General features: G+C 53.1%; 8 protein-coding genes and 1 pseudogene across 9 annotated transcripts; 3 read left to right on the forward strand and 6 right to left on the reverse strand.

Moving 5' to 3' along the window:
* Positions 1 to 696: 696 nt before the first annotated feature.
* Positions 697 to 1516, reverse strand: BKA78DRAFT_301009 (uncharacterized protein). Its single transcript, XM_066887325.1, has one exon. It carries the CDS (start codon positions 1335 to 1337, stop codon positions 744 to 746), a length of 594 nt encoding a protein of 197 aa, XP_066748707.1. The 5' UTR covers positions 1338 to 1516; the 3' UTR covers positions 697 to 743.
* Positions 1517 to 1527: 11 nt separating this feature from the next.
* Positions 1528 to 3327, forward strand: BKA78DRAFT_260039 (MFS general substrate transporter). Its single transcript, XM_066885413.1, has 2 exons — positions 1528 to 1922; positions 2079 to 3327. The coding sequence occupies exons 1-2, from the start codon at positions 1646 to 1648 to the stop codon at positions 3122 to 3124; spliced, it is 1323 nt and encodes a 440-aa protein (XP_066748708.1). The 5' UTR covers positions 1528 to 1645; the 3' UTR covers positions 3125 to 3327.
* Positions 3328 to 6094: 2767 nt separating this feature from the next.
* BKA78DRAFT_301013 (uncharacterized protein) lies at positions 6095 to 8572 on the reverse strand. The gene is made up of 4 exons (XM_066887326.1): positions 8178 to 8572; positions 7946 to 8118; positions 6595 to 7896; positions 6095 to 6546 (listed from the first exon to the last, which is right to left on the reverse strand). Exons 1-4 carry the CDS (start codon positions 8519 to 8521, stop codon positions 6479 to 6481), a joined length of 1887 nt encoding a protein of 628 aa, XP_066748709.1. The 5' UTR covers positions 8522 to 8572; the 3' UTR covers positions 6095 to 6478.
* A 360-nt stretch (positions 8573 to 8932) lies between these two features.
* BKA78DRAFT_290790 (kinase-like domain-containing protein) lies at positions 8933 to 9763 on the reverse strand (the record flags this gene model as incomplete). The annotated part of the gene is made up of 1 exon (XM_066885797.1): positions 8933 to 9763. The coding sequence occupies one exon, from the start codon at positions 9761 to 9763 to the stop codon at positions 8933 to 8935; it is 831 nt and encodes a 276-aa protein (XP_066748710.1).
* Positions 9764 to 10382: 619 nt separating this feature from the next.
* Positions 10383 to 12261, reverse strand: BKA78DRAFT_275494 (pisatin demethylase; the record flags this gene model as incomplete). The annotated part of the gene is made up of 3 exons (XM_066885559.1): positions 10383 to 10679; positions 10726 to 11892; positions 11956 to 12261. The coding sequence occupies 3 exons, from the start codon at positions 12259 to 12261 to the stop codon at positions 10569 to 10571; spliced, it is 1584 nt and encodes a 527-aa protein (XP_066748711.1). The 3' UTR covers positions 10383 to 10568.
* A 3289-nt stretch (positions 12262 to 15550) lies between these two features.
* On the forward strand, positions 15551 to 15633 carry BKA78DRAFT_t1 (annotated as a pseudogene). Its single transcript has one exon. The product of its transcript is annotated as a tRNA-OTHER (tRNA).
* A 6059-nt stretch (positions 15634 to 21692) lies between these two features.
* BKA78DRAFT_348206 (uncharacterized protein) lies at positions 21693 to 21980 on the reverse strand (the record flags this gene model as incomplete). Its single annotated transcript, XM_066890595.1, has 2 exons — positions 21693 to 21836; positions 21891 to 21980. The coding sequence occupies 2 exons, from the start codon at positions 21978 to 21980 to the stop codon at positions 21693 to 21695; spliced, it is 234 nt and encodes a 77-aa protein (XP_066748712.1).
* A 58-nt stretch (positions 21981 to 22038) lies between these two features.
* BKA78DRAFT_1144 (uncharacterized protein) lies at positions 22039 to 23166 on the reverse strand. Its single transcript, XM_066882323.1, has one exon. It carries the CDS (start codon positions 22812 to 22814, stop codon positions 22188 to 22190), a length of 627 nt encoding a protein of 208 aa, XP_066748713.1. The 5' UTR covers positions 22815 to 23166; the 3' UTR covers positions 22039 to 22187.
* Positions 23167 to 25860: 2694 nt separating this feature from the next.
* On the forward strand, positions 25861 to 26910 carry BKA78DRAFT_244541 (uncharacterized protein; the record flags this gene model as incomplete). The annotated part of the gene is made up of 1 exon (XM_066884041.1): positions 25861 to 26910. The coding sequence occupies one exon, from the start codon at positions 25861 to 25863 to the stop codon at positions 26908 to 26910; it is 1050 nt and encodes a 349-aa protein (XP_066748714.1).
* Positions 26911 to 27530: the final 620 nt, after the last annotated feature.

A 27530-nucleotide genomic window follows, 5' to 3' on the forward strand; every position in this document is an offset into this window, starting at 1 on the left:
AGTAGGACAAGAATCAAGAAAAGACCTATATTCCTTCGCAAAACCCACCTTTCCACTTCATCCTCATGCGCGTGCATCATACCACCTCGTCCAATCTCAAGAACAGCTCGGCCAAGAAGTCATCGCATGTGGCAACCCGCAGCGCCGCCCGCCGCCTTACGAGCCGCCAAGCTGTCGCACCAAAGCATCAACGGATAGGTACGTACTCTTATACATGTTTTCATGTACTGCAGTACATGTGCAAAGTACGTACTGATAAGGCTGACTCGATGCGATTGCGTACCAGTGGGTCCGCGCCTTGGCGGGGTATGGGCTGGGGCATGGACCTCGATATGGAGATGGGCAGTGTCTGGCGAAGTGGGAAAGAAGGCCCGGTTATGTGAGCTTAAATCTGGTGATGCGTGCGATGGTGGATAGTGAGGCGGTTATCTGATTGATTGATTAGGTGATTGGGGAGTGGGTCATGGCGATGGGATTTTGGAAGACGCGTAGCTAACAGAGGGGTCCAATTGATGGATTGTCTGAAAGAAACAATCGATAACAGCGATGGAAATTGTCGACTTTGTCTGTTGCCAGAAGAGATGCGTTGAAAGAGCAAAGAAGCAAGCAAGCAAGCAGCAAGCGAGGAGGCCACTCCGCGGCGCCGCTTCCCCAGCCGTCGTCGCCCCCGCGTTCGTTTGGCCCACCACACGCTCACAACAACACCCCACCATCGCCTTTGGAGCATCAGGGCACAGCTTCCATCACCAACAACGAGCTTCCACTGCGAAACGATCGTTCTCTGATTGAGGACACTCGCCAGATTTATTTCCGACTGGCGTTGCAGCCGCGCAAAGGCAACACAACGCACCAAAATCCGCGGATATGCATCTCGAGATTGTGCCTATCGGCGGCGCCCACGACCGGCTCGGTCGCGCAAGGGAGCGCGCCGATAAGCCTGATTGAAGTGCGCGCGGGCGGGCGTAACCTAGGATTTCGAGTCCCTCTGATATGATAGGGCTGAAAAGGCAATTACAGACTACCAAAATTTTTCGCCTTTCCTTTTGCTTCGAATGGATGTAGGTATATTGGCGGCGAGGCGCGCCGCCTGGCAGTCTGTCTCTTCCGTGGAATTCTCGTGGCTGCTGTCGATTTTTTGTGTCAAGCTCCCAGCGGTTGAATTGGTGCGCTGAAGAAAGAGCTGGAGTGGGCGCCATTGGTTGGATATCTCTCCGCTGGCTGGCTGCATTGCTCGTGGTGTGTGGTATCGACAAGCTACCTCCTACCCGACGTGAAGCTGCAGACAGGCGACGGCGATAAGTAGCCAACTGAGGTCGTATCACATACGTGCATCCCATCTTCTCTCTTTTTCCACTTGCCAGTCAATCAACCTTTGAGGCTCCTCTTTTCCTCATCCTCTCTCCTCTCTCTCCAATCCGTCCACCCCTCGCCTCACCCCACCATGGCAGTCGAAGAAGACGTCGCAACCAAACACTCGGGCGACCTCAAAGTCACCACCTCGTCGCCCTCGTCCCTCAAAGATGACGCCCCGGGGACAATCGAAGCCGGCACCGCCAGCGGCGCGACCGTCTCCCCCGAGCACTTTGCGCACGAAGCGGCGCTCGTCCTCAAGTTCGACCTGCGCATCCTGCCCGTGCTGGCCTTCATGTACCTCTGCAACTCGCTCGACAAGGGCAACCTTGGCAACGCAAAGACGGACCACATGGAAGACGACCTCAACTTCAAGGATAACCAGTACAACATTATTCTGAGCGTCTTTTTTGTGCCCTACGTCATCTTTGCTGCCCCCATTGCCTTTTTGGGAAAGAAGTATGGCCCCAGTGTTGTGCTGCCGATTCTCATGGCCAGCTTTGGCTCGTTTACGCTGTTGAGCGCCGCGGTGCATAATTTTGGTGGCATGATGGCTGTACGCTGGTTTTTGGGTAAGTCGATATGGGGTGGGGAAGAGATGCCAATTCTGAGACTGGGGCTCAAGTTGGGGCAAAGAGCATTCAAATCTCTTGGAGCTGAATCGGAATTGACATTTCTTCAACTGCCCCTGAAGTCATTCTGGGACAAATTTTGCTGACAAAAACCAGGCATGTCCGAATCCGCCTTCTTCCCACTCGTCATCTACTACCTTACGACATTCTACCGCCGCGGCGAACTAGCGCGTCGCCTCTCCCTCTTCTATGCCGCCTCCAACATCGCCAACGCCTTCTCCGGCCTCCTCGCCTTCGGCGTCTTCCAAATCGACTCGTCCCTCCCTGGCTGGCGCTACCTCTTCTTGATCGAAGGCGCCGCCACGCTCCTCTTCTCCGTCTTCGCCTTCTTCTACCTGCCGCGCTCCGCCGCCGAAGCCAAGTTCCTGAGCGACGACGAGCGCCGCATCGCGTTTGCACGTATCCAGCAGGACAGCTCGTCGGTCGTCAACGAAGAGTTCAACCTGCGCGACGCGCTCAAGATCTTCTCCTACGTCAGCACATACGCCTTCCTGGCCATCGAAGTGTGCCTCGGCGTGCCGCTGCAATCCGTCAACCAGTTCCTGCCGCAGATCGTGTCGCGCCTGGGCTACTCAACCGTAAAGACCAACCTGTACACGGTGGCGCCCAACATTGTCGGCGCCGTGGTGCTGCTCATCCTGGCCTTCGCGAGCGACTACAGCCGCATCCGCTTCCCGTTCATCGCGCTGGGCTTCTTGCTCACGTTCCTGGGCTTCATTGTCTACGCAACCATCGACAACGTGCAGGCCGACATCCGCGTCGCCTACTTTGCCTGCTTCATGATGACGTGGGGCACCGCTGCACCCTCCGTCCTCCTCTCCACCTGGTACAACAACAACGTCGCCCACGAGGGCCGCCGCGTCACGCTGACCGCCGTCGGCGTGCCGCTTGCTAACCTCATGGGCGTTGTCTCGTCCAACATTTTCCGCAATCAGGACGCCCCCAAGTATATGCCGGCGCTCGTCACGACGGCTGCGTTTGGCGCTGCGGGCGTCGTGGCGACGCTGTTGCTGGGCGCGTATATGATGGTGGATAATGCGAGGAGGGACCGCAGGCAGGGGTTGAAGAGGAAGGCGAGGGAGGTTAGTACGGAGATTTTGAGGGAGGGCCCCGCGAGTGAGCATTTTAGGTGGTTTTTGTAGGGTGTGAGACAGGTGAGGAAGGGGAAAGGGGGGAAATCTGAAAATAGAGAGGGAGCGTTTTCTTTGAGATACCAAAATGTTGATGTTGTTTTTCTCTGTTGTTTGATAGAGCTTTCCATCAAAAAGTCTTGCTGTTGCTTTTCTTTCTTATTTCATGGCGTCCTCTAACTCGCGCCTCTTCTGTCTGTGGCTCTGCCTCGATCCCTCCCTCTCTACACCCAAAGTCGAGGATGTGGTTGAGAAAGGACAAACAACACAGACACGCCAGTGAATTCGTGATATCCGTTGTGGCCACAGTGCACCAGACGTGGGCGAATTTGGCCCTTGGAGCGCCCACCATAAGACCTAATGCAGACCGGAAAAGCCGCCATCCGCCGTCGCTTTTATACTCCTCCTGAACGCTCTGGCCACCCGCCTCCTGACGTCAAACGTCATGCTCCAAGTTCAAGCACCATTGAGTCACTTGCTACGTTCTGCTTTGCATGTGTCAGTTGAACCGGTGGCTTGTGAAAACGATGCTGCCTGAGGTCGAGGTTTTGCCACAGGATCTGCCTATATAAAGCCACCGCTCGACGGGCCATGGCTCCTTTCTTTCGACAGCAGGCCTGCGCGACAGGGCAAGATCGCTACGACGGAATGTGCTCTCATACTTGTCCCTCTGCTGTTCTTCTCCACGGCGTGGTTCACTTGGTCTTGGTTGCTCTGCCTCTCTCCAACTTACCATATGCTTCACTTTCCTGTTTGCTGCCAAGGGAGTACTCGTTGGCCTTTGCAATTTTTCCAGTGGTTGTCGCACTTGGATGATGTTGGGATACGGCGTTGCGGGATGATGCTGTAGAGTCGACTGCATTTGGAAATTGATTGAAGCGAAGTGACCGCGTCCATTCAGCTACCCCTGAGTCTCCTTGGTGACACAATTCGGGTCTGAGGGGCCACGCCTCCACACGTTGAGCAGTCACATGTGGTTCAACTCGCGAAGGTATCTCGCACGTGCAGCAAGGACGCGAGTATAAAAGACCATGACTTTCGACCGTCAGTCGCTCTTACTGACACCAGGACACTGCACCCGTTCGAAGCGCCAAAGCTCAGTTGGCAAGCTTGCACTCGCTTTTGTTCTGAGTGATGGCGTGTTTGACTGGCTGTCATGACATTGCAATTCTGGTCCACTGCTTTGGGGTCCTTGCGTTTGCGCAAGTCTTCATGTCTTCCCTATCCTCACTCTCTAAAACCCCAAGCCTGTTGGTGTTGGCCATCATTTATAGACGTTGCTCTAACACATCATCGCAGAACAATGGTCCGCAGCTTGCCGCTACGACAGACGCTTGAATGGATTGGAAAATCTGACTATGGACCTCAGAGGAAAGGAACCAGTCAAAATATCCGGGAGCCAGTGTGTCTCCAGGTCCCCTTGTCCAAGGCCGCCGTGTTGCAATAGTTGAACTGGGTGTGAAAGTGCTGCACCTTTATACCCCTGAAAGTGCCTGCTCGCACGTGGCCAGTCCGGTGGCAGATGACGTCGCGCTCAGCTGCCTGATTCTCTTGCCACTAAGACAGGGGACAGAGTGTGGGTATAAAAGCTCGTGGACGGCAGCGAGCTGGTATGGATCCGACAGCATCGCGTCTTCCTCATTCTTGGACTCGACGACGTGTACACTCTGTTTCGCAACTTGGTAATGACACCGGCGCTCACTACTCTTGGTCCTGTCACCACACACAGAACCAGTTCACTGGCCGTGTCCGGTTAAGAGTGCTTGTTCCGAATTTCCTCCAAGACTGAGCAACCAATCCTTACTGAATCCTCATGTATTGCATCATCAGCCAGTGATACTGAAGGCTTTCCTCAACCGTAAACGTCGTGCGGTGTTCTTTCCAGATAGCGCTCATCGCAAAGCAAGACTCGGACTCCCGAGGAAGCCAGTGGCTGGATATGTGAGGCGCGAAAACAGTTTCCGACGCTCGCGGTGGATCTCCACGAAGCCAAGTGCATTATGTCTTCATAGCTGAGCTATAACCGAAGAGAAGGGGGCCTTGGAGGATCTATTTCGAGCTTGGGCGGAGGGCTCAGTTTTATACCTGTGGCAGTTGAGCACTGACCGCACACGTGGGCGTTTTTGGACTAAGGACTGCTTGAAGAAGTCATGAGACACGAGCACAAGATCTGTGGATCAGAACGAGATTGAATTTAGGCTCCTGATTCGAACACAAGTATCACAGCTTCTCGATCCAAACTTTTGATTCTGCCGGAACCGTGGAAAGTGCTCTGGGAGGAGCTCATGGTCTTGGGTTGCTTACTATTGTCAATTTTTCATGCTGCTGGGGCGCTTCATTGTGAGACTAGGTTGCGCAGGTTTTGTTTCTACCCACTGATTCACAGAACACTACTGAGACCAAGCGCACGGAGACACAACCAAAGAAACAGTAAACTTTGAACGGCAGTTAAGCAGGGCCTCCAACCCACGAGCAGTGCCTGGGTTTCCTTTTCTTGAAGGCCTTCAAATGGCACTTTGCTGGACAGAGTTGTGAAGGCCCTTAGAAGCTGGTGTTTTTATAGCTTTGCCGCGATACTCTAGCGTGCGCTGTCATGTGAGCTGGCTGATCACGAACACTGTGACTTGGTTCCTGATCACGAGGAATCAAAACTCCAAATGCTCCTTATTTACTCGCTCATTCTTCTCGCGAGTAGCGCAGCTGCTTAGTTCAAGTCAGGACTCTGTCGGACATGCCTCAGTCGTTTTCGTGGGTAAAACATCGTCTCTTCTCGATCAACGGCATCATTTGATAATGTTGTTTATGCGCATCATTTCTTAGCAGCGCTGCGCAAATGACTCTGCGATGCTTATCGAATCGCGCATCCGAGAAGAATGCGTGAACAAATAACCCAGAGAGAAATATTCGGCCGGCACTCAAGCCAACAAGCAGTAACTGGATGACTGAGTCGAAATCTTCATTTCAGACAGAAGGCATCTTGCTTGGAGAGGAGTAGAGGCCAGAAAACACTGCTTCTTTTATAGCACTGTGGGGACCTTCGCATCACATGGGCTTGGATCGTTCGCAATCATGTGGAGTGTCGGGTCACGAGGTTGTATGAGGTCTTTGGCGGAGTTTTAGGAAACTACAGGGGCGTATTCAGGGGTCGCGATTGCTCAGGGGCTACACTATTAGAAGTTCGACTGATGAAAAGGCGCCAAATTGATGCAGGACTCGTTCGCCGATCACCTTTTCTGTTCAAATTGTTGCGAGTCAAGTTTGGATCTTGGTGGATCGTTCTTCGGTTCTCGAATTCTCTTCAAGAGGCGGCAAATCCGCCAGCTCAGGTCTTGCCTGGATTTTCGCCATTTGTCGGTCCGTAGCCATTCAAGAGGCTCGAGACAGCGGCCGCAATTCAATGTCGCTTCTTCCATCCGGATCCGTCGAAGTATATGCTGCGGAAAGTCAGTGTCGTCCACGCATATGACGTATCTCATTCTTACCAGCTCCGCCCTTTCCGGAATTAAGCAGCGACATATTTCTCTGCCCCGCCACTGCCTCCATCTCGCTCACTGAACTTGCGCCTCTTAGTCCCTCATCAACGCTAGCTCCACATGCAAGTACCGCAAGCGAGCTCGACTTCCAAAGCGGAGTCTGCAGCTGGCGACTCTTCAAAATGGTAAGCGCGAGAAACGCGCATGCTCCGATGCATTCCAGGATCGGAAGTGCAATCCACGGCCAGTGGACCTTGTAGACTGTGACCTGTATTTTCCCGTACACGACAGTGCCGTTGTCCGCGTTGGAGCGTATGCTGTTCGACATGCTAGAAGCCAGTTGCGTAAACGTTTCGTTGAGGTCTGTCGAGTCGTATAACGGCTTCATTGCGTTTGGTCCGAATTGGTACGAGTCGCCTGAAAGGCTGGAGATGTAGTATCCGTTGACGACGGAGGGAATGGCCACATCATTCAAGCTGATGGTCTCTTCCATTGTTTCGGAAATTAATGAGCCAATTCCATTGATGGCCTCCTGAGACATGCGGTAGGACCCAACGAGCTCGAGATCCGTCCGGGGGAAATAGATCGATTGCATGAGCGAAGTCGGATGGTAACTGGGTGAAATGGACTGGTTGACCGCTTGCCAGGAATCTGCTGTCTGATCATGGGAAACCTCGCGGACCGATTCTTGAAGTGTGCCGTTCACCGCGTGAGATGAGTACTCGTTGACGCAGTAGTAAAGAGCGCATTCGGTTGCGTCTACAGAGACGTTGGGGAAGTTTTCCGTGACATTCATGCCATTTGGGACTCTGATGAAGGACATGGAGTAAAGCATGGTGTCTAGGTCTTGGAATGACACACTCTGGCTCCGATTTGTAGTTCCAAGGCTCACCATCGCGACCTGTTCCGCAGGTATTACCGATGGCAGCGATGGATAACCGTCCATGAACAATCCGTTTGGCAACTGAATCCAGGTGACTTTTCGCGGCGCTACGAGGCGAGATACTGATGCTCCCCAATTAGTCCAATCGTAAAGTGGAGTGTAGCTCAAAGCTTTATCGTTTTGCAATGAATTGAAACCTGGCGGGGGGTCGGTCACATTCAACGATGATGTGACGTCGTTGCATTTGCTACAGACTCCCAATGATTGGAATGGCCCCCATTCGCATTGGCTAGATGGGCACTGAAACTCGGCATGGTCGGATATCGTGGATGTTGCACCAGAGAGACCTGCCAGGATTGAGGACTGCATGGAAAAGTCTGGCGTTGATGTGAGGTTATAGACAGGAGTATCGCCGTCAAAAGTTTGCGCTGCGTAAAAGTCAGCCCTGACGACTGAATGGCGGCACTTCCATCTTACTAAAATTCCAGTTGACTATGTCCAATCCAAGAGAGTACCGCTTTGCCTGGGAAACTGAGGCAGGATTTGCGGCGGAACGCACATTGCGTGATGAGATGTCAATAATGGATTGAGCAAAAGGATCAATAGCCAATGACAAGATCATGACTACTGCGCCCAGACCGGCCAAAGATCTTGACCAGAAATTAGCAGAATGTCAATCAATCAACCCAATACAGAAGTAACGACTCACCTGAGCTTTGTACTCCATAGTAAAAACACACTTCCCGTGACTCCTCGGCTCGCGTCGTCCAAATTTTGAAATTCAATCATCTTCATTTCTTTCTGGGCCAGAGAAATGTACTTCCATTGGCCCAGCGCTGAGGAAACCGCAAACAACAGTAGGACTCGCGAAGCTGTCGAAAATATCGAAATAAGAGTATTAAGCGTGACGTGGTCTCGGTCGAACAAGGACTCTCCATCAAAAATGAACAACAAAATGACGTTTGCAGCCCATGAGACTAGAGAGAGAGTTGCTGAAATGACCTCCGGCATCCATGTGTCAGTCAGCAGCGACATGAAGTTCTTGACGGCCATGGTGAGTGTAATTTCGGTCAGAAATCACCGCGACTTCGGACGTTGTGAAGGTTGATCCGGGTACCATAGAAGTATACAAGGGCTTTGAGATGGTCTTGACGTAGGCTGACATGCAAGGCTGATCGCATGCCATGTTTTTCGTGCTTTTTGGCAAAAGCTATTTTGGGTAGAATCCTGTGGGGGCTGAAAGAGCGGCCAGCCGTTCAGACCCCAGATTTTTGATTCCCAGTTGTAGATCAGTCAACGAAAACGAGCGGCCGCGAAAATGCAAGACATGAAGGCGGCGTCGGGAGAGGTGCAATCCGAGGCCATGACGAGCTTCGGTTCGGTGGTATATAAACAGGTGCTCGAGCGTCTGTCTCCCGTGAGGCCGCGGTCATCGCCCCCGGCAATCTGCAACACAACGTCCCCTCACGACTCTTCCAATCCACTAACATGCGCACGCAGAGCCATCTCAACATCGCCGGCGCTCTCAAAATTTTCGTTCCAACAACCCAGGATGACATCAGCGCAGGCAACACCATCCAGTCCGGGGAATTCTTCGCGCGCGTATGCTTCTTTAGCCTGATCATCACTCATCTCTCCAAAAGGTTTCTTCCAGGCCATGATCTCGTAGATACCGCAACCGAGAGCAAACAGCTCCTTTTTGATTTGTGGTATATCATCCCATTTCCTTCCGCGCTGCGGTATTGCATACCAATATTCCTCGCATGTAAACGGCTCCTTGTTGTCGAGTGCTGCGCCATCAAAGTCTGCAATCTTCACGGACAGGTCCTCTGTCAGCATAACGTTTCGACAGCTGAAGTCGCTTTGAAAAACGCCCATGGCGTGGATTTTGGCCAAGGTGGATGCAAGATCAATGGCCCATCCGAGTCTCTGTTCAACGGGGTAATCTTCCAGTCGGTTTTTGCGGATAAAGGATCGAAGATCGCCGTTCTTTGCCCACTCAAATCGCAGACCAAAATGGCCGGGCTCCAATTCGACAGCTCCGTAGTACTTCAGGACTTTCAGATCAGGATCCATGCTCAGTCGCTCGTAGACTTCTCGTTCTCGCTTGTTTCTTTGCTGAACATCCTCATCATTTTCGTACCCTTCTCGCTCTATCCGTCGCACACCCTGAAAATAGGTGATGTATCCTTTGATGACGGTATTCTCGTCATACACGGTGACGAAACCTGAGCCACCAGCGCCGAGAATTCTGGACTCGAAGGGCTCCATAATCGTGTGCGAAGATGGAAACATGGAGCGGCGCTGATTCCTAGCCTCCAGCTGGCTGGGGAGAGATCGAGTGAGGAAGGCGAAAACCAAGCAGTTGGCGCGACTTCAAGTCTAGACTGTTCCAGACGGCAAACGGTGACCGTACGAGCTTCGAAGCAGATGCTGACTGTCGGATGAGAATGTTGTGTTGGAAAAGCGAAAAAAACAATCGAGGGATGGCGAGTTTGAAAAAGGAAGGCGCATGTCCCTTCCGGTGTTTGGGGGCAGGGGACAGTTTAGCGCCCAGCGACTGCCAGATCATGCTGTGCGACATGCAGGAAATCAGTGATCGAAGGCTATGGATAATCACTTTCAGATTTGTGAAAAACAGTGGTAACGGTTGAAAGGTCGAATTCGTTCCGCGGGTTTGCAGAAGGAGCACTTGATATTCTCAATCTGGCCAAAGCGAAAGACAAGGCATCCACGAAACAGTAGAGAGGCTAGCCACGAGTTGTTACACCAGTCTTGAAGTCAAGCGAGGGCAGTATTTCCAACCAATTAAGTGTAGCCGTAGCCGAGCGCTTAGATGCCTGTGAGAGAGCGAGTTTCATGAGTACTGTCACCGAGCCTCGTCGCTTCCTTCCGTGGCCTCCTTCCGTTTCGACGTTTTTGAGAATGATTCTTTGCTGTAAAACTAGTGGACTACCTTATGCACTGAACGTCTTCCAAGCAGCCTCTACCGTGCACAAAATCTCGACAAGCCCCGAACCAAGAGATGATCCGAATCATAGAAGGTAGCTCCCAACGCCTCGCCTCATGCCATTCTGGCCATCGTCGACCCGCAGTCTATTCAAACAGTAGCATGAAGCTTGCGCGGCTTGAACTTGGCATTAAACTCCACCTGACGGACAAACCAATGATTCTCACACTTCCACGGCTTTGATGGATCCTCGAGCTCAACCTAGTACCAAGTCAGCGTTATCCATCAAGAGACAGCAAATACTTACCTCAAACCGCCTCAGAAAACTCGGAATGAGCTTGTACATCTCCAACAAGCTGATGTTCTTACCCAAACAAGTTCGCGAGCCACCGCCGAATTGGAACATGGACGCCTTCATATCGCGCAACCGATCCGAACTCGCTTCAAGCCATCTCTCAGGTCTGTACGAGTCTACATCATCGCCAAAGATTTCAGGGCGCCGGTGGATGACCCAGCCGTTGCAGCCGACAATGGTGCCACCGGGGATGAACTCTCCACAAACAGTGATGCCCTGTGGTGGAACGACACGCTCGAGAATGAGACCGGCGGCGGGGTGCAGGCGGAAACTTTCTTGGATGACAGCATCGAGGTAGGGCAGCTTCTGCGCTTCGGTCCATGTCACGGTGCCGTTTTCGCGGTCGACAATGGTACCATTTCGGACAGCTTCGTCCAACTCTTCCATGAGTTTCTGATAGACCCGCGGGTTCTTCAGGAGGTAGTAGAAGACAGCGCTCAGGCTGATGCCGGTCGTTTCGGAGCCGGCAAAGATCATGCTGATGGAAGCGGCAAGAGCTTTTTCGTCGGTCATGAATTCCGGGTGCTCGTAAATGGAGGCAGTGAACTTGCGGTGGAGATCGACACCCTTACCCTTGTCCGCAGACTCGGGGAGGCCGTTCTGTTTAATCTTCTCGACTTCCGAGGCGCGCTCGGCTTGCCGCTCGAGGGCGAATTTGGTAATAGGAAAGACCTTGCCCATGATGCCCCAGCGCTGCAGCAGCATTTTGATGGGATTCTTGTTGATGAGGAGGTCGAGCCAGGGTTGTTGCCCCACCACGGCGCAATAACTCAAGAAGTTCCCAAGAACAGTGACGATGTTGTCAATGTCCTCATCCCTCTCCAGGTAACCGAGCCTCTTGCTCCAGGTCAGCTCTCCAACAACATCAAACGCGAAGAATTGAAGCCAGCGGTTGAAGTTACACGGCTTGCCGGTCGAAGCGTAAAATTTGTCCGTTTGCTCGAGATAATAGTCGACAGTCGAATCAACCAGGGGCTCGTAAGATTTGAGCGACGACATGGCGAAGTAGCCGTTGATGCAGCGGCGGTACTTGGCGTGCCAGTCTTCATCGGTCGTTGAAAAGAGCGACCAGAGGCGGCGGCCTTTGGCTGTTGCTTGTTGGATGGGGTAGAAGTCAGACTGCCAGGAACAGCATGATCAGTGACATTCTTTCAACTACCTCTGATTCTGATCGAGTCTTACCTTAATCATTCCCTTGTTCAACCCGTAAATCACTTTGATAGCCTTTGGATCCGCAAACGACAGAACACCAGGGCCAAGTCTGACAATGTCGCCGTATTTGCGATGCAGCTCAATGTGAGTCGTGTGTGTTTGGCGGTCCCAGACATCGAAAAAACGCCACCAGTCCGTATACGCCGCCAGAAATGGACCCGGGTATTTGTGCAATCCATTGTAAAACTTATTGTAGACCAACTTGGCGATCAAGGAGCCCAAGAGGACCCACGGCCAGTAACGGGTTAGGAAGGAAAGAGCTTCGTTGAGGAGCATGGTGAAGTGTGTTGAACAACAACCGAAACGCTGTCAGTGAAGAGAGACAGGATGGGTAAACCAAGGACTATATCAATGGTCCTTCGGACGTCACAAACGACCGGCCGAAGCGTTGCTTATCCCATACTTTCGGTTCCAACCTCCCTTGTAGCATTGGCTATGCCATGCATATGGCAGTTACCGGTAAGGAGATCAGATTGCCAGGGAGAAACGCGATGACGCTGCCACAAGCATACGATCAAGTGCCGACCTAAACGGCAATTGGGTGCAAAGGCTGATATGCGAGGCCTGTCCGCCCCTGCCACCATCAATCCGAGCTTGTTCGGCAGTTGAGCCTCGGTGTCGCGAGTTGTCCGCAGCGCAAGAGGTAGGACAGGGTTGTCGCGCCGGCGGCAAGCGGCTGTTTGCGTTGCGACAGGATCTGAAGGCAATCTAAGATTGACGCGGTCTTGTCGGCACCTTGTGCTTGTCGTTGGTCGAATCATCAGTGACGAGAATCGGGTCTGTCACTGCGACAGCCGCTCCCAATCGTCGGATTTGGCAATCGACTGAACGGTGATGATGGTGATCTGCGTTGCAGTATCGTTGTTTGTGGGGGCGCCACAGCGCATCGCGACGACCGACCCCACAACACCCCAAAGCAGCAAGTGCGGGGGATACCGCAGCCACTCAGACCGCCCTGCCGCCACACCCTTTTCCTTTTCCGCTCTCGCGTCTGCACACCCTCCTCCCTCTCATTCTCAGTTCTTGTTGTTGCAAATTCATCGCGTCTCCGTTGGAACATTTGTCTTTCATGGCAACAACACTGACATCTCCACAGGAGTACTTTGAGGATCCACAGGGCATCCATTTTTAGACTTAGCTAACTCCGATGCCAACTGCCGAGTGCTGAGGTGCGCTTTGCAGATGACCCTCAAGCCTTCGGTAGTTGAGGGTCGGCTTCAGTTTGGTCGGATCGCTCGGCTGTGGCTGTGGAGCTAGGTACCTAGGCACCTGCACACCGACAGCTACTGATCAAAGAGACCACTGATCGGTCATGATAGCAAGCGCAATGTTGTCTGTTGCTGGAGCACGACGGATGATATGTTTAAACTCCCTGCCGATCAGTTGCAGAGGCAAGAGAAGTTGTTTGTCCTCATGTTCAGCACATATCCATCAACATCCACCTGTATCGAACTAATTCGTGCTGCATCCAGGCCTTATCACACCAACTACTTACAAACCTCTTGCTCCTAGTGTCAACACCTCAATTCCTGCTCCATTGTTTTGGAACTTTTCCCGAGTCGATAGAAGAACGGCGATCATACTTTGACTGCGATGGGAATCGATTTCGAGGGTACTAAGATGTCATTCGAACTCGGAGAATCTTTGGAATTTCTCGCGGCTTTCTCAAAACAGTTGTCTTCGACATCACATTATCAAAAAGACAGCACCATGGGTACTTGAAAGACAGCATGAAAGGTCTCGATGCCCGGACGACTCCCATCACTCCCTATATGAAGGCCTTGTGAGTTCCTCAAATGCTCCACCTGAAGTTGTACGGTCAAGGTCGTCAATGACTGACTGCGATTACCGAGCCACCAAGTGTCCCAGGCCTGTTTGCGACAAGCGAAACTCCATTTGAATTGTCCACAACTGCCTTGGGTTCGCGGACAAGTAGGTGAACCAGCTCCAAAAAGTCTGACGATGTCCCTGATGGTCAAACGTCCTCTTTAATATGACCTCATATTATTCCAATGGCTGCATCATCCGATCAAGACCAGCAATGTTGTAACATCAACGCCTCTCCATCTTCCATCCATCGCCTTCGCCGTCGTAGCTCCATCAAAATTACTCGAGGCTTCCTCAGTCACTTCTCCCGATTCTACAAGGTCTGATGCTGGAAATCGCTTTCAATCGACCATGACGAAATAGACACAAGACCAAGACGCCCATTTCTTTGGAAGGCGCCACTCGCTGGCGTGTTACGTCGCATAGCCAGCTGCAACACATGGCCGCCGCCGTCCTCAAACCATCGCCTGACCACACAGCTATCACTGTATAAGAACGCAACGCCCACTGAACCGCCGTCGACCCAACAAGTCGGCCGCCGCAGCTCGCAGCTTCGAAGTCCTGGCTCGTTAAGGCTGACCTTCCCGTACGAACAGCTACTCTTCGCCTTTGATCAGGCTCAATCAGCCATCTATCTACTTTCGCCTGCTTCATCCACGGTCTTCCGACTAGAGACACCCTGAAATCGCCGACACTCCGCATCGTCGTTCAAGCGATTTGACGCTGAGCTTCATTGCTCCCAGCAGTGGTTTGCAATCACTGGGTGTTGATTGTGACAGGTCGACTGACAATCGCCTGTCCCCCTACCTTTACTTGTTATGAAAGGGCATTCTACCCGCGAACGCAAAAACATCATTGGAACTTAGATCGGAGGCCCTCGACACACGGAGGGTTCATTCTATGCCAAAGGCCAGTTGAATTAGAAGTGCTCAGTCAGCAAGAAAGCAGGTAGGTGTTGCTAAACATGGCTGTCAAAAGTACGACTTCAGAGGCGGCGCAACCCACCTTTTATGTCCCAAAAGAGCAACCGCATACCCAACTATGCAATCACCGACGATCGCGCCATCGATGAAGCAATTGTGATGCTGTGTGTTTGCTCCAAGCAGGGAGTTGTTTCTAGTGGGTATCGATGGTGGACAAGTCAACTGACAGACTCTCTTCAATGCCTATCATGAAGGAGAATTCCTCCGCGAACACAAAAGCAACAATAAAACTCAGGTCTGAGGTCCTAGACACAAAGCGCTCCATCTCCGCCCATGGTTTGAACCAGGGGAAACTGGCGAACGAAGAAATAGGTGAAGATGACTGCTTCTTTGTGGTCGACTTGAACGAGCACGGCTGTCGGTCAGCTGCTTTGGCTGATATCGGGCTATCGCATTGCATCTGATCTTCTGCCGAGAAACCTTCCAGCTCTACATTTGGCTCTCAAACTTCCGCCCAGATTTTCAAACGATGGACAGCAATCGGCGCGCAAGAGCGAGTTTTCGCTTAGAGGTAGTTCCATTCCGAGCCGCAAATGGACACCGTTACCGATAGCCAACGGCGCAAGAGAAATTCTTTCTCAATCACTGGAGATTGTTTGGGCGGATTCGTGTGGTGCAATTTATTCTATCTCGTCTTTCAATCGGTTGGTCGCTCTTTCATTGTCTGTCGACATGGTGAACATCAGCATCATCATGTCAGGATATAAGCGCACAAGACCGCTACCATACCAACATACAAAACGAGTCACGAAACGGGTTGCGTGGTGTAATGGTAACATGTGTCGGGGTAAAACACTCCCTTCCGCGGCAAGTACCAGGTTCGAGTCCTGGCCGACCTAGCCTCCTTTTGCTCTTTTGTTTCCTGCTTTCCTATTTTTTGCTCCTCTGTGTTGCAAATATTTGGTACTCGCTCCGCGGCCCGCGGGCGGAGAAAGGATGGCAAGATTGAGTGAGGTGTTGAATGGTAGCGGGGGCGCGTGCGTGGTTTAGGGCGCCGGCATTACCGACGGGAGGGTAGGTTGCGCTCTGCTGTTGCACGCCATTGAGCTTTTCCAATGGAAATAGGAAAGAACATACGATGAAACAGAACAGCGAGCATGTATGACGGTGGTGCAAAGGCAGCAATTGCGATCGAGTGATTTACCCCTGAGCCGAGCGGTCTCCAGTTCAATCTGACTCAGAAACCCGCGCAGAAGGCAACAGTGCTCCTTCTCTCCTCCCCTTTATCTGGTTTGTCATTTGCGCTGATCTGCCTTGACAAGTGCAATGGAGGCAGAGAAGAGGTGGTTTTATACCCTTCGACCCTGCTTTAGGGGTTGCGCGACAAACTTACAAATCTCTTGCACCTTCCTCTTGTTGCTCTGATTGCACGTCATGTACTGCAGGCGCCTACGCTCTATGCAAAGCAGGAAGGTATAGAACTCCCACGCAATACTCTCTGGGTCTGATCGACTGCGGTCTTTTGCAAAACGACAATCCTGCATGGACAAGCCACCAACTGTTTGTCTGCGGTTTGGCAGCATCATCTCCTTAAATTGCCCCACTTTCCGTTTTCCTGGCATTCCTTCCAGTCGACACGTCATCTGCCGTGTTGTTGATCAGTACTATCCCGTCAAAATGAACGTCGTCTTTGAGTTTCATCTGAGAACCACCAACATTACAACCTGATCGCTGGATCAGTATCCGCATCGTCCTTCCGAAATTCTAAAGCCACAGGCACAAGGAGAAACCCACGCCGCAGAGCAGGACCGAAAAACGCCAGTAGAGGTAGAGCTCAAAAGTCCGCAGTTAGGGGCTTTTTGGGAGAGCCCACAGGACGAGCATGTTTGTGGTCATGGATGAAGAGAAGGAGCAAGGGAACAGTGAGGCCTTTATACAAGCGGAACTCGGTCTTCACGTGAGAGAGGGCAGCGCCCTACCCCTGAACTCGTGATCGGCCATGATGGAGTTCGCCGGTATAAAAGGAGGCTCGCCGCTACTGCTTTGCTGAAGGACTCAAGTCTCTGCGTGCACGCCAAATTTCAAGAAGGATCGCACAGTTTCACTGTCGGTGTTGCCATGACATAAGCTCAAAGCACATCAGACTTTTCTGGTTTGGGCCTCCGCACAGGAATCATGGACAATCTGTGTTCCCTCCATCAACTTTTTCACATCATCCTTTTTCATTCTCTTCATTTAAAAACTCCAAGGAGGTGCCTCATCATTCATGTTCAATGATGAGAAATTGCCATGGAAAATGCTGATACCCCCGGCTAGGGAGAAATCCGTCTGGACCACAAGGAAAAGCAGGAAGAACCCAAACCACCCCAAAAAAGTGCAATGAAAATGTGTTCTCCTCAAACATAGTACGGTTCATGGATGCGATGCAACTCAGGGATGAGGTTCCAACACAGTTGATATCCTTCAGCAGTTCCAAAGGGACCAAAGGGTATTTCTACAACTCCTCGTGCGACCGAGCGCATGCACCGACTGATCTGCTGGCCATGATCTCGTGCTCATCCCAGAGGAAGGAACAGCCGGCTACCACGTGGAACAAGTCATTGGCAGAGATGTGGGTAGCTGAAGATGATAATCCGGTCTTTCCCCTTTCCGCCAGCGGTCAGAAGCTCCTTTTTTTGACCGATACCGGCAAAGGCTTGGGTATAAAATCGCACTCATTATCAGGTCCGAGACTCATTCTGCAAGGTCCAGAGTTGGCTGAAAAATGGTTAGCGAGCTTGAACCGACTGCTCTGTGGTCTCTCTGCCTGGACCCCTGAACGCCAAACGTCAACTTTCCTTTGCTTCACTCGAGCGACTATCTCAATCTAAATCTACTTCAAACAATGCTTTAAATATTGATTGAGTCGTTCATCATCACTTGATGATGTCGACGAGGTACATCAAGCAATCCTGAAGAATCCAGAATCTCAGTTTCAGTTTGCAAGGGACAAAACAAGTGGTGCGAGAACCAAAGAACCCAAAGAGTGGTCTGTGACGATGGTATTTGTTACTGGAGTATCGTTGATGAGCTGCTCAATGTACGAGACAGGCCTTCGGAAGACTCGATGAGTGGAGCAGGGAGGAGCACCAGCGACATCTTTTATACCAAACTCGAGCGCTCTGACCTCGTGATCCCACATCTAGGTTCCTCATGCTAACCAGTCCCCTCTCAGGTGACTTCCTTGCGAGATTCAAGTATAAAAGCACGCGCTTCCAAGGCCTTGGAGCTTCAAGCTGCGCAAGCTACCTTCAACTCTGCGAAGGGACCCTGTAGCGCACGCACCATGATACGTGCCGACTCTTTGCTTGCAGCTTCGCAAGTAACACCTTACTTTCTTGTTTGTTTGCTCTGGCAGCTCCGGTAGTTCAAGTCCCAAAGAAGATTGAGGATTCCACAGCATCATTGCTTCTTGCTGACTTTCTCCATCACTTTTAGTTGCAGTCATTGCTCATCACATCCTGCAGTTTGACGTAAACTCTTCACTCCAAGTTTTTTCTCAATACCACGACCATTTCGTCAATTCGGGCGACGGAAAACAAGTGTGAAATGCCGCTGAACGCGTGCCAACACAGTCTAGTATGTCCAGAAAGTTGAGCCCTGGGATGGAGAAGCCCACATCCACAGCTTTTTGGTCGCAGACTGACCACCGAAGAGTTGCTTTTATACCCACAAGAGCTCCCCTAGGCTGTTGCCGGAACATAGTCATGCGTATGAGGACAGAGTCACAGGGACAAAATGACATGTGTTGCGTGTCGACTGGCTGACCAACTAGGCACATGCCCCTGATTTGCCTTACCCCTGAACTGACACATGACGTCCACACTTGCTGGCGACGATCCAACGACTATAAAAACAACCAACTCTCTAATGTTTGATCATTCAAGCTGCGGCATGCCTTTCTCCCCCTAAGAGAAAGCAGCATTAGCGGCCAATGACTTTGGGGCGCCGTCGAGCTCATACTCACTCTTCTGCTTTCGGTCGGGTGTTCATGTCCAGGACCTCGAGTACGTTTTGTTTCTCTTTGCTCTGTCCTTGGACGCAGTCATGGAAGTGCAGAGGAAGGAGTTGAGATACCATATCACCACTATGCTAAAAGTCATTTCTCCTACAATGAGGATCTCCATCATTACAGCCAACTGTTGAAAGCTTGCCCCTGAGACACCGCCAGAAGCCGCAAATGAAAATGGGAGACGCAAACCCAAAAGCAAAGGAACAGTGTCAAACGTCTTCTTCGCCAAAGCGGCGACACAACTGTTCCAGATGATTGCAAGTTGGTGCAGTCGCCGACTCGGCACACAGCTTGAAGTAGTGGCAACAGGTTGCTGTAAAAGTCGAAGGAACAAGACGGGTCACGGTCGACGTCTCTTTTATACTCCAAACCATCCCTCTGCTGGCAGAAGCACGCGACTCCGTAAGTCCAGCGTGACCAGCGCGCACCACGTGTACCCCCTTGGCCCAGTCAGAGATTCTTCTCGTGCACAGTCAAGCTATGGGGAGCAAGTATTAAAAAACACGCCAACCCCTCGACTTCTCTGACCAGAGGGCGACTGTTCGGGTACATCACACCATGTGCCAAAGATCTACTTGGTCTCGAACAATATGCAGTCGTAATCACTGCTTTGGAGTCCCCTAAGTGACCGACGCACTTTTTGGGTGCCAGCGGCCGGCGTGTTCCTAGCAATGCATTTCTTTCTGCCACGGTTCCACCGCTATTCGATCCTTTCTACCAACCATGCCATTCCCTGCTGCTGTTCATCAACATCATCCAACCTCGAAGAGAGCCTTTGATGTCCAACGACGCAACCCCTGACGCCCCTGATTCTCGCGCCAAGAGAAACCAGGAGTGCGGAAGCAGTGAACGAAGAACAGGCAGACAGAAAACCAAGACAATAACTTCCGTTCCTGTGCCTTGCTTTTGCCAGGGGCAGATTCACTCGCCAGCCACTGCCCACAGTCCAAACGCTCCCTCGACAAACCTAAACCATCCAAGCGTTTTGATAGGGCGACTGAAATCGAAAAAGCAACGAGATAGAAACCCCACGAACGCAATCGACAAGAAGCAAGCAAGCCAAACCCAAACACACAAAGCAAATCTCTCATATCGGCCACGCCCACACAATCACTTACCCACCTACCCACCGACATGCCTACTCATGTCAAAGCAAATCGATAAACTCTATTCAACGCGCTCAATCAATTATACAGTGAGACAAAAACTAGACAGACTAGTGTCGATGCCCAAACTAGCAGCTAGCAGCTAACAGTGGCAATTTCCGAGCACGACGCAGCGGAGCAGAGTCGTCTGATTTGAGACTTGGCCGCCGCAGCCGACGAAATAACTCTCCGTCAGTCGAAGCCATCGAGTGAGTGGCTTCGCAGGGAGCATGTGTCGTCAGTGGTCAAGCCAAACCGACGGACCAGAGTATGTATGCTGGACGACGAGCGGGAGGGTAAGCTTCAACGGCCCAGCCAGCCAGCCAGCCAAACAGCCAGGAACGAGCCTGAGCGAAAGCGAGGGAGGGCTGTTGGCGGGCAGCTTTTCAACCCTGTCCCCAGCGTCCATCAGCCGGAGCCGTTGCGTATTCATGCCGCGATCATGATGATGCCTTGTCGATCGACGGCGGGCGATGGCGACGACGACGACGCCCGCACGCCCACGAAGAAGAGGAGGAGGACCCTCGGCCGGCAAGTGCCATGCCGGGACCAGGATAGAAAGGTGAAGAGAAGAAGAGAGGGAGAGAAGGGGCTCAATGGGAAGCGGGAGGGCGGGCCAGGCACGCTGAGTGGCGGACCGGACAGGACAGGGCAGGGTAGAACGGGGGTGATTTGAACAAGACGACGGGCAACGGAAGCGAGACATTTGATGATCAGAGTCGAGGAGAGAGAGGGGCAGGAGGAAGAAGGCACAACAGGGGAAACCTCACGGACAGTTTTGCGAAAGCTGATGAGAAGACTTCTGGTTGGGTGCGAGCCAGATGAGGCGCGGGCTGGGCGGGGCAGGGGGGAGAGCAGAAAAAGGAAAAAGGTAGGCCAATCGACTAGTGGGACAGAAATGGAAATGGGCGTAGCGGGGATAGAGAGGTGAAGATGATGGGAGAGCTCGTGCCGATGGGCCCGCAGGCAGGCAGTCGAAGTGATGCTGAAGGAGTTGGAGGTGGAGAGGAGAGGCTCGGGTGGAGTCAGATAGTCGGATCCGGATGGCTGACTGTGTGCGACACGTACCGGGTAACCACTCCCAGCGCCTCGTGGCTTGGTGGCGCACAGAGAGCAATGTGAGCAATACGTCTTCCATCGCGTGAAGGGCGTGCGCTTCGACGTCTGTTTGAGACTCTTTGCAGCCAGCGACGTGACTGAGGCGAGGTGGGAAATGTGAGCGTTTGATCTCTGCGGATTCGGCACTGCGCCTGCTCCTTTCCGGAATGCCGATGCAGCCGCACGATTGTGGTCACTTGTTGAAACGGCTACGGCATTAAGAAACCTGGCCGGCCCGGGACGTGACGGGGCGCGCGGCATTGCCGGTACGTGGGTACTCTGCTCGTGGACTCAGCTTCAGGGTTTCGAGGTCTAGATGTCTACACGCCATTTCCGGACGTGAGGCTGTTGCGTAGGCAGGGGATAATGCTTGCAGGTCAGCATGCGAGAAACAGGGGTAGCTCGGAGCTGTGCAGGAGAAGATTGGAAAAGCTTGCTCGTATGCTCAACCTTGATTCTATGTCTAGATGTGGATGAATCGAGTGGTGTGTGGACGAGTCTTGGCCAGCGTAGCTCGATGTTGGGCTACGACGGCAGACATGTCCAATTGAAGCTCCTCGTACGTCCAGGTCAGGGTGTGGTGATAAAGCTGGATTGGGCGCAAGTACCGGTACAATCTCCTCTTCGTCGCCCTGTCTCGCTTGGCAAGTCGTCCAGTTTCACCTAGGCTTGCTCTGCGGGTGCCCCTGCGTCGATGACTGCCTGACGAAGATCTGGATTTTGGATCTCTCTCGCTTTTCCGTTGAGCGCATGAAGAGGTGCAGACGTAACGCTGTGATTGGCTGCGGGGAAGAGCGGGGGTGCAACCTAGAATTCCAATGGCGGCCAACTGCTCGAGCTGTCTCATCGAACAGTGCATACGCTAGCCTCTGCGAACACCCAGTTGCCGGCCATGAGGATGCTGGGAACGAGCGTGCCGCCGCCGCAGCCGCGATGTGAGATGCAAGACATTCGATTAGTTACATGTCATCTGCCTTGAGGCTGTGAGCTGCGCGCGTAGATGCGCGATCGGCGCTTGGTTGTGAGAAGGGCTGAAGGGCTGCAGCGAGCCGCTTTAGATTTGGGTATTGACAGGCGCCGGCTGCAGTGGCGTGTTGAGGCGAGCTGATCCGGACGCATCTTTGTCCCTACAAGGCATGACCGAGAGCTTAAAGTGCCTTATGCTTTGAAAGGCTCCGTCTGTCGCGTTACGGCTTTCTGCACACTGCGTCTAGTGATTGCGGCGATACCTGCAGCTGCTACTGCAGCCATGGCACCAGCAGAAGTCGTGCAAGATTCTGTAGGAGACGGATCATGGACCCTTCTTGTCTGTGCATATGCACACGGACGGCAAGACGTTGGACCGATCGAAAATGGTACAGCTGCTTTCTCTTTTGGAAAAGATTGCAACCACATTGACGAATGGTTGAGTAGAGACTGGGATCGGTTTTCGGGCCATGTTTGAGAGCGGAAAATGGCATGCGCGGGGAGGCGTCCGTGTGGTCCGCGGCTCGCGAAGCGCGTACCTTGGTAGCAGAATGGCAAGGCGGGTGTGGCGTCAATCTTTAGATGACCAGTCAATAAGCTGTGATTGTTCAATGCAAAGCGAAGGTACAGATCCCAATGCTTGATGAGATTTTGGTCGCAGACGGTCTCCCCGTCAGCCTTGACCAGTGCAGCAGGATTGTGCAGGAGTGCGATGGCTCCAAATAGAATAATGTAAATTTGGTTTTGACAGGTGCTGACAGGAGCCAGTGGTGTAAGCAAACCAAACATGAGATTGAAAGGAGACCAATGAGCAGCCATCAATGCAAGCTGGTACAAATCATCGGCGGGAATGATGCTCAAAGATGGGATAGGACAGTGAAGTGGAAACCAGATCAAATAACATTCAGTTGAATGTGATATGGAAAGTGTAGGCTAGACGAATACGCGTCGCCCCTTCACAGTGCATGCCGCAGGAGGCAGTCAGCACCAAGGTCAAAGGGCATCGAGATTCCACGGCTTTAGACAACAGACGCGAGAAAATGGCTATCAAGCTTGAAACGCTTCTGCCTGGTAAAAGGTACCAGCAACAGCTTGTAGCAATAGATGGTACGATAGTGGTCGACAGAAAGAGGGGAAAAACGTGAAAGTAGACGTCAAGGCTGCAGGAAACGCACCTTTTCGCGTCCTGAGGAGCGCGGACTTGTCACTAGCGACCAAAGCAACGCAATCAAATCCTCAAGCTTCCCCAAGACGTTAAGCCATAGATAAAAATGGAATATTTCCAAACAGGCTGATTATTGCCTTTGGCAATAGTGTCATTCGAAGCCTAGCAAGCACCTACCAAGACGCCACACTGCGCATCGTCTAGCTTCGGCTGGGGGCTTCCGACGGGACGACCAACGGGCGCGGAAGAGGCTACAGCCTCGTGGTGTGGCGATGAAGGTGGACTAGCGTCGGTTGAATAGGTAGACAGCTGGCCTCGAGAGGCAACCCCAAACCCGTTTTGCCGTCGGCGGGTGAGATGGAACGTCATGGTGTCCTCATGAACGGAATTGCCGACGACAAGCAAGGTTGTTGTCAAGTGGATGAAGAAGAGACGGTGGAAGTGGAAATGTCGTCGGCGGTGGTTGGGCGACGGGCCGACGTTGAACCTGGCGACAGGCCAACGACAGGTCGAGAGCAGGCGCGAGAAGCCGGCCTCAAACAGGCACAACCGACATCTTCACTCTTTCTTGACGTCTGACAGCCGCTGGCCCACACTCTGCGAGTTTTGAATCTTGCAGAATAACCGCAGCGGATATTTCACAGCATACCCCGCCGACGTAGCACTGCTACTGACCAGGCTGAAACGGCAGCGTGACATTGGAGCAGCGCAGCGCAGTGCAGCAGGTGTTTGCCCCCACGGACGGCCTTCAGATGAGTCACGCACGCAGCAGATGCAAAAGAGATGGAGTCGAGTTGACGGTTGGCATCGGGCTTGGGACCAAGTCGACAGTCTTCTCTGGGAGAGTCCTGGTCGGCGCGCATGAGGCGGGATCCTTGCTGAGCTGAGAGGAGCGGCCCAGACGGGCAAGACGCGATGCAAGGACGGCGGCGGCGGCACCGGAGAGGCCGATGAGAACGGGCGACAACGTCAACGGCCAGCAAAACTCTCTTTCATCGTCGGTTTTCCTCTCCATCTCAGCTGGCTGCCCCATGACGAAGGGGCCGGGCTCGCAGCGAGGCGCAGCCGGGCGGTTTGCAACTCTGCGCACTCTGCATGTACATATGCAGAGTCTGACATGTAGGCTGCTGATCGCTGCGCCGTTTTGCAGCTCTTGAAACGGCACCGTCTCGAAACAGGGCGATAGGTCTGGTCGAATATGGGGTCGTCTTCTCTCCACTCGAGCCCGGCGAAACACTAGCAACAGCAAACGAGGTGCAAAGAAGACGACGGGCGGGCCGAAGCATCCCGGTCCATAATACAACAGGTATCCTGAACATGGAGACGCCGAGATCTACCACTGTACGGCCACGCCACTGCGACGCTGCCCGTCGCCTGCACAGCCTCAGCTCCCCCGGCTCGTCATGCCATCATCGTCACCACTGCTCTCGCTCCGTCGTCTGTTGCTGTTTGAACTCGCTTCATTGCTGCCCAAGCTGGAGACTGGCCATCGTCATAGCCTCGACACAGGCGCCGCCTTGGTCATGAGGTGCCCCAACAGCCGCCGTGCCTCTTGTATCTCCATCCCAGCATCACATGGCACGGCAGCGACGGCGACCCTCCACGGCCAGGTTCGCAGCCCGCCCGGTGCTGCTCAACATCCTAGTCTACCCGTCCTGATTCGCTGCGCCTAGTTTTTAGTTTCAGTCAACAACGACCTGTCATCCAGCTCCTGCTCACAACCACCACGCCGCCGCGTCTACTCTTCCGGTAAGCTCCAACGGAAAACCACCGACCCTGCGGACCTGGCTGCGCTCCCCATTTAGCAGTGCTCCGACGACATGGAAGACTTCTGGAAGCCATGCCTATCCAAGCTGCAGAAAGCTATGGCTACACAACCTCCGAGGCCTGGTTGCAAAAGTCGTGCTCCACACGCCTATGATTGTCCCCTGTATTTGCACTTTGACGAGGTTTGCAAACATCTAGAGACCTGTCAGTCCGCTAGCGACCAAGCCTTGCCCGGTCCTGGATCCTCGGGCCAGGGACTGTGGTCCCCCCTGCTCGTCTTTCGCCTTTTGCTAGTCTGTGAGCCACCGCCTGCCGTTTCAGGGTCGGCGATGCCACAGCAACTTGGATGCCAGTTGCGCCTCTCCCGAGAGCGTCAGTGGAGCCGCTCCAGCTCGCTGCATCCTCATTACCAAGCCTAACCATGCCCCGGTAGTGCTCCCAGTGCCCCAATTGCCCCTCCGTCACCCCTATACCCTAACTTTGCAAAAGTCAGCGCCACAGGCAGCAGCAGCTCGTAATCTCTGGCCGCGAACCATGGCTGTGCCTTTGCGGGACAGGATACGCGTATGCAGCGTCGGGCGTGGTGCGTCCAAAAAGTCTGATGCCATGCAAGCCTTGCCGAAATGGCTCAGCATGCGCGCACCCAGCCGCAGTGCAGCCAGAAAGGGCCGTGACCTCAGATCCACCCACACTTAAAGGAAAAGCCTACCCCACCATCAACACCCTCCCTCACCCTTCATCTCTCGACCCTCCCTACCCCTTCCCATTCGTCAGTCTCTCTGAGACCTCTGAACCACAGGCTTGATAATTATTTTCCTTTGTGGAGTTTTTCCAGAGAGACCTTGATTTTCTTCTTCTTTAACTTCCCGCTTGTCTCTTTCTTCAAATCTTCAACGTCGTCCCATACATAATCGTCGCAGCATCGTCGTCGCAATGCCGATATCATTACTTCCCGCCTCGGCCGCCGCCTTTGCGCCTCGCTCAGCGCCCACCATTGTCCTCAACTCCAAAGTCGAGCCTTGGTTGACTCAGACGCTGAAGCGGATAAACCGCATAAAGCGCCCTCTCAACAGCGTTCCACAACATTACCGCTGTCTGATGGAGACGCTGTCCGGCTCAGGCGCCATTTGGTCCCTCTGTTCGCTCATGCTACCCAAGGCACCCGATTCGGAACTGCGAAAGGACCCCGATCCGTTGGTCGAGGCCATGGCCAACTATCAATTGGTCCACATTGAAGCCTACGTCGTACACGTCGACATGGTTTCACAGCATGAGGTTGCATTCAAACTTACACAAGACACCATCGACGCGCTGGTAGAGTACCACAAGGACATATACTCGGTCGACGTTGCGGCAAACACCTGGACCTGGGCCGAGAAGGAAGTCCAGCTCAAGAAGTTGCAAGAAGAATTCGTCCAAGCCGTCAACCGCTACGTCTACCGGACTAGTGTACGCGCTTTGGAAGGCCTTGAAGAGGACGGTGCTGGAGAGCTTTTGGACGGCAAGTCGGAAGAGGTCAAGCAAGCAATCGTAGGCCAGTTTCTCCCGCTTTTGCCCCCTCCGCCGAGGATCGTCGACGTTGTCCGACCCGCTCCCATCCTTCCCAGCTCGCACAGAGCCGACGCGTGGTGGCCGTCCAGTCAACATGGAGCATCGTTGCAACCACCCCCGGTCGAGCCATGGAGAGTGTTACCTTCGACGCCGAGCCCAACGACCACAGCGAGCAGTGAGGGCCAAGCATCCTTTTGGACGACCATGGCGGGGGACTTTGAGCTGCCTTCGCCGGCTCCAACATTCAGCCAGCCAATGTGCACCTCGACGCAGTACTTTAGCCCGCCGACTGCTCCTGCATCGATCCCTGCGATACCAACGCTCCCGAGCATGTTGCTCAACCAGTGCGGACCGACCCCTGCGCACACCGGGATGGGAAGCTTTGGATGGGGCTACAACGACTTTGCACCTCAGTATGCTGCCGCTATGTAGCATTATCCTCCAGCAACGTCCTGCTCTGACATCGACAGCTCACGCAGCTGGTGATTTGGCCAATCACAGTTCTTCCTTGTGGCTTCACACCTCACTCCACGTCCAACCAGGCGGACCGGATACCATTGCAACAGACGACGATCGATATGCGACAACTGTATGACTTGATGTCTCACGTTACAACCCTGCGAGAGGCATGGGACGGCGTTTCGAAACGACTGCGGGACCCTTTTTTTCCTTGGTAACCTTCTCTTTTGATATCCCACGTTTTGTCTTGTCCTTTTAGCGAGCGTTCTTTCCGGGTTGGTCATTCGAATCTCTCTTTTTGACACCAGCAGAGCCTGGTTTTTTCTCTTTCTTGTCTTTTGCATCTCTGGGAGGTTCGCATGTCCAAGCATTTTAAAGATGGTTAGGCCTCGCGGCCGCTTTGGGCGGGTACACTTGGATGTTTGCCCATTGTACTTTCCTTTTCTCAAACGTCGTCACGGAGGCCGTGTCGAAGCGGGCTAGTCCCATTCCTTCGACGTAGCGGCCTTTTGGTCTGCCAATGACTGGATCAGTGGGAGACGGCGACTTGAAGCAGTATACGCATCTGGCATGTTTATAATGTTTCTCTCGCA

This window comes from Phyllosticta capitalensis, assembly GCF_038381095.1.
Source record: "Phyllosticta capitalensis strain CBS 128856 chromosome Unknown BKA78scaffold_1, whole genome shotgun sequence".
In the NCBI taxonomy this organism is placed as follows: Eukaryota; Fungi; Ascomycota; class Dothideomycetes; order Botryosphaeriales; family Phyllostictaceae; genus Phyllosticta; species Phyllosticta capitalensis.

Bases quoted from the DNA above. Each gene is read 5' to 3' on its own strand.
- BKA78DRAFT_301009 (XM_066887325.1), bottom strand. From the start codon at position 1,337: ATGGGATGCACGTATGTGATACGACCTCAGTTGGCTACTTATCGCCGT.
- BKA78DRAFT_260039 (XM_066885413.1), top strand. From the start codon at position 1,646: ATGTACCTCTGCAACTCGCTCGACAAGGGCAACCTTGGCAACGCAAAG. The intron at 1,923-2,078 runs GTAAGTCGATAT...GACAAAAACCAG, and splicing joins GGCTGTACGCTGGTTTTTGG to GCATGTCCGAATCCGCCTTC.
- BKA78DRAFT_301013 (XM_066887326.1), bottom strand. From the start codon at position 8,521: ATGGCCGTCAAGAACTTCATGTCGCTGCTGACTGACACATGGATGCCG. The intron at 7,897-7,945 runs GTAAGATGGAAG...ACTTTTACGCAG, and splicing joins CATAGTCAACTGGAATTTTA to CGCAAACTTTTGACGGCGAT. The intron at 6,547-6,594 runs GTAAGAATGAGA...GACTTTCCGCAG, and splicing joins TTCCGGAAAGGGCGGAGCTG to CATATACTTCGACGGATCCG.
- BKA78DRAFT_1144 (XM_066882323.1), bottom strand. From the start codon at position 22,814: ATGGCTGCTCATTGGTCTCCTTTCAATCTCATGTTTGGTTTGCTTACA.